The following is a 4,621-nucleotide window of genomic DNA, read 5'->3' as shown; positions in this document are numbered from 1 at the left end:
GGATCTGAGACCCCTGGATCCACACCCTGCCCCAGATGAGCTCACTCCACGGGCACAGGGCTGTTGGAGCGCATAGGGCATGTCTTGGCCCTGGGGATAGGAGGCTGTGGGGTGCCCTGGGCTCCTGGGTCCCCCAAAGAGCAGCCAGACCCTTACCTGAGCCGGTCGTGTGGTCAGAGCCCAGTCCCTGTCCCATGCCACGGACCCATTTGAAATCACTGGTCAGATCCTGGTACCAGCCACACATGCCCCTCTCGAAGTTGCAGGACAGCTCTGGCCAGAGAGAGGTGGTGACAAGAGGGGGTGGGGATAAGAAACCCCAAAAGCAAAGAGGTTCCCCAGATGTCCCTTTCTCTCTGCTCCCCTGCTCCACTCCCCAGATTCACCCCATGCAGTTGCCCCAGGGCAGGATGTGTGCTCAGCCCTGTCCCTGGGGTTTCTGCACCACAGTCCTGTTCCTGGTCTGGGAACAGGGTGACAGCCACCCGGCAGCCCCCATGGGAAGGGGCTGGGGTCATTCTCCCTGCCCACGAGCCCCTGGCTGTACCTGCAGCTGCAGGTGACACCACATCAATGTGGCACTGCTCGAATGTCACATTGTCAATGCCAATGCTCTCTGAGTCCTGCAGATCCACCAGTGCCAGCAGCTCAACCTGGAGGTGGTGACCATGAGCCTGGAGTACCTGGCAGCAGCAGCACTGACCCACCTGCAGCCCCTCAGGCTGGTCCCTGTACCCCCAGCACACCTGGAAGGGTCGGCTCCTCTCTCCCAGGGGGACACTCGCACGTCCCCCAGCTGTGCCCCCATGACCCTGCATGTGCCAGGCCAGCTGGGTGGTGCCTGTGTTGGGATCCGTGATGCCAACAGCGAGGAAGCCTGGCACAAGAGATGGTGCAGAAGCTGTGGGCACCCAAAACCCCTGGCCACCCACTGGGAGCCACCCATGGCCCCAGCCCACAGTCATAGGGGACAGGGATGGGAACAGGGACACCCCAACTCCAGGACAGTATGATGGGGCAGAGCAAGGCTGAGAGAGGCAGCAAAGGCAGGTGGGCATGGGGGGGTTCTGCTCTCATGGTGGAGCTCTGGGGACAGGGAACAGGCAGGGCACAGCAGGGGTGGGCAGGGTGTTACCTTGGGGGCTGCTCTGGATGTGGTAACTCATCTCCATGGTGCAGGCAGGGCCGGAGGGGCCCAGCAGAGGTGTTCGTGCCTTTGCAGCACTTACCATCTGTCCTTCTCCTGCCTGGAGGGCCAGGAAAGCCCCTGGACACAGAAACACCCTGGGAGGTCAGGACTGGGATCCCACATCCCTGGTGGCATTCCCAGCCCAGCATCCTGCCTAGACATCACCTCCCCATCCTACAGTGGCACCCACCCAATCCAGCAGGGTGGGAACAGGGGTCCCTGCTCTGGGGGCTCCCACAGTGCTGGGAGCCAAAGAGCATCATTAGGGTGGTGGGAACAGCCTCACCTGTAAGAAAGGTGTCAGGCTCAATGGCCCTCTGCAGCCCCCAGCGCAGCTGCCCCAAGCTGAAGTCCTGCCAGCCCCCAGCTCCCGACTCGAAGGTTGTTGCTCCTGCAGAGTCAAAGAATCACAGAATCACAGACTGGTTTGGGTTGGAAGGACCTTAAATCTCACCTAGTTCCACTCCTTGCCATGGGCAGGGACACTTTCCACTAGCCCAGGTTGCTCCAAGCCCCATCCATCCTGGCCTGAAACACTTCCAGGGATGGGGAAGACACAGCTTCTCTGGGCAACTCAGAACTCCAGGCACATCCTCTCTGCATTCCCCTGGGACTACCTAGGCACCCACATCCCCTGGCCATGCCAGCCCAGGGGTGCCTGGGTCCCCTCCACCGCCAGGTACCGGGGTGCAGGTGCCTCCTCGGCTCTCACCACAGCGCTTCTCGTCGGAGCCATCGGCACATGTGTCAGCGAAGTCACAAGCCAGCTCTGCGGTGATGCAGCCCCCACTGTCACAGGCCACGTCCTCTGCTGCACAGGGGCTGGCACTTGGCCGGCTTGGCAGCGTGACCGGGGACTTCCCTGATGGTGAAACACCTCAGGGTTGGAGAGCAGTGGTGAGGGGGTCCAGCAGCAGCACTGGCATCACCCTCAAGCTCCCATCCCCAAACATCTCCCTGGCTCTCCATTTCCCCCACCCCATCCCATCCCCGTCCTGTCCCATCCCATCCCAACCCTGCTGGCACCAGACAAAGGGGACCCAGGGCCTGGTGAGAGCTGCTTATGGGACAGGTTTTGGCACAGGGGATAGAGTGTCACAGCCACAGGACAAGGACACCAGCGCCCCAGGGCAAGTGCTCGCCATGCTGCGCCCAGGACGGTCCCCATCATGAGCAAAGGGATAGGCAGACTCGACAGTGGGTCCTTTAGGGATAGTGCCATGAGCACAGGGCACCTGGTAGCACTGCCCATGCTGCAGCAGGGTGGGGGATACTGCCCTCCTGGCTCACCCTGCTCCTTCACACAGCCCTGCGACAGGATCAGGTCATCGATGGCCACAGTTCCCCTGCTGCCAGCCACCCCCTCGATCAGCACCTGCAGAGGAGCAACGTCAGCATGGGCTCAGAGGAGCAATGTCAGCATGGGGTGCTGCACAGTAGGAGGGGTCAGGAGGGACACCGAGGAGCTGTGGGACTTGGTAGGAGCAGGAGTGATGCTCCAGCTGGCAGGGGTGCACAGGGTGGGCTGGCAGGACCATGGTGGGCTTGAGGGGTTGTGCTGCCCCCGCACACAGCCCTAGCCTGCAGCTGCCTGGGGGTGGCATGGGGGTGTCCTCAGGGTGCCCACCAGCGCCAGCTGGGAGTGGGCTGGGCTGTATGGGAAGCCATGGGGACAGCTGACAGGGCAGTGGGAAGGCATGAGGTGAGACATAGTGTGGATGAAGACACTCCACCCATTTCCAGTGGGGTGGTCCTGGGCTGGTAGGGGCATTTGGAGATGTGGGCACAGGGATATGAGGGTGGCACATGCCAGCACCAGAGGCCCAGCTCTGGTGTCAGGTTCCCAGTTCAGCCCTGGCCCCATGTGTGCCTGCTGAGGGTGCCCTGCAAGCAGCCCAGCTCATCCTAGCACAGTGCTAGCCCACCTTGAAGGGTCCCGTCACATTGAAGTCCACTCTCTCACGGATCCAGCAGCTGCCCAGGTCCCCTGTCCTCTCCCTCACTAGGTGCTTGGTGGAGTTGACCACATAGGAGATGCTGAGGCTGCTGGTGGCTGAGCCATGCAGGTGGCAGTACAGCACAAGCTGGGGATGGGGAGAGGGTGAGTGACCCCCAAAGCCCAGGGCAGGGGCACACAGCCCCCTGCACCCTACAGGATGCTCACTCACAGAGATGTGGCTGGAGGAGCTCAGAGCTCCCCACAGACACCAGAGATGCCACCAAACCACCTTCAAAAACACACTGCCGATCCCCAGCCACAGCCAACCACAGCCCCAGCCTCACATGAGGGTCCCAGTGGTGGGGACCACTATGCACACAGGGGCTGTGACACAGGTCCCAGCTGTGACTCACAGAGCAGGAGTTGGTGGCCTGGAAAGTGGGACTGCTGAGCCATGCCGTGCTGCCAGCCCCCACGGTGGGGGCACTGCCCACATGGAGGAAAAAGCCTGCAGGAGATGCCAGGAAGGGGCTGAGTGGAGCTGTGCAGGTGTGTGGGTGCAGGACACTGCTGACTTGGAACAGCCTTGAGCTGAGCCCAGGCGTGTGTCACCCAAGGCACATCCACCCCGGGGCCCTGTGGAGGGGCTACCCTGGGGGGCTGCTGCCCTGCCACGTACCAGCCCTGCTGTTGCTGCTGTGGTCACGGGTGGGGATCCCATAAGCAGTGCCCAGGCTCAGGCTTGTGTTCCTGCCCCATGCTGGTGGCCCAGGCTCTGCCTCCCAGCCACAGAGACCATGTTCAAAGGAGCAGGAAGTGAAGGACCCTGTGGGGAGAAGGCACAGCAGTGACCAAGGGATGGAGGTCCCTGCACTGGGCTGGGTTCATGCCACCCCTTTGCAAACCCTTGGGGGGATTAAGCACAGCTGTGGTTTGGACCCCTGCCAGCCCCACACCCAGCTCTGCCCCACCAGGGCAGAACCTCAGCCCATCTGTGTAGTCAGGGGGCTGGTGGGCAGGACTCTCTCCCCGGGTCAGTGGTGCTCACTGCACTGTGCCGCAGCCTCGTCGGAGCCGTCCCCGCAGTCGTCGGTGCCGTCGCAGAAGCGGTGCAGTGCCAGGCAGGAGCCACGGCCACAGCGGCTCTCCTGGGGCCCACAGACCTGCTGTCTGGGCTCTGGGGTGGGGGGACACATGTCAGCAAGTGGCTGGTCCCACGGGATCATGCTGGGTGCCCCCACATCTTTCCCTGGGGTGGCTCTAGGGACAGGTTTTCACTGCCTACCCCATGCCCTGGCCAGGGCACACTGCTCCAAGACATGGTGGGCAATGGGAGAGCTCCACTGGGCTGCAAAGCCCAACCCAATTTCCCCGAGATCCAGCTCACATCCCAGCAGATATAGGACTCACCTGGCAAGCCACAGTTCCTGAAGATGATGTCATCAAGTGCCACCTCTGCCCCACAGCCAGGCGGTTGTGTCAGTGAGAAGATG

At 62.3% G+C, this 4,621-nt stretch overlaps 1 protein-coding gene across 1 annotated transcript in view; it reads right to left on the bottom strand.

Moving 5' to 3' along the window:
* Positions 1-156: 156 nt before the first annotated feature.
* MAMDC4 (MAM domain containing 4) overlaps positions 157-4,621 on the bottom strand; it is a gene marked incomplete at both ends in the record, with an annotated part of 6,244 nt that continues 1,779 nt past the window's right edge. The window contains 11 exons of the mRNA XM_009072154.1: positions 157-273; positions 548-877; positions 1,136-1,270; positions 1,473-1,580; positions 1,902-2,051; positions 2,480-2,564; positions 3,115-3,273; positions 3,542-3,636; positions 3,808-3,954; positions 4,177-4,305; positions 4,539-4,618. Coding sequence (XP_009070402.1) covers positions 157-273; positions 548-877; positions 1,136-1,270; positions 1,473-1,580; positions 1,902-2,051; positions 2,480-2,564; positions 3,115-3,273; positions 3,542-3,636; positions 3,808-3,954; positions 4,177-4,305; positions 4,539-4,618 — 1,535 coding nt within the window. The remainder of the gene's footprint in view (positions 274-547; positions 878-1,135; positions 1,271-1,472; positions 1,581-1,901; positions 2,052-2,479; positions 2,565-3,114; positions 3,274-3,541; positions 3,637-3,807; positions 3,955-4,176; positions 4,306-4,538; positions 4,619-4,621) is intronic.

The sequence above is a fragment of the Acanthisitta chloris genome, unplaced genomic scaffold (assembly GCF_000695815.1).
Source record: "Acanthisitta chloris isolate BGI_N310 unplaced genomic scaffold, ASM69581v1 scaffold8763, whole genome shotgun sequence".
NCBI classification, from domain to species: Eukaryota; Metazoa; Chordata; class Aves; order Passeriformes; family Acanthisittidae; genus Acanthisitta; species Acanthisitta chloris.
The sequence above is the reverse complement of the archived record's forward strand: the minus strand, read 5'-3'. Positions and strand labels throughout refer to the sequence as shown.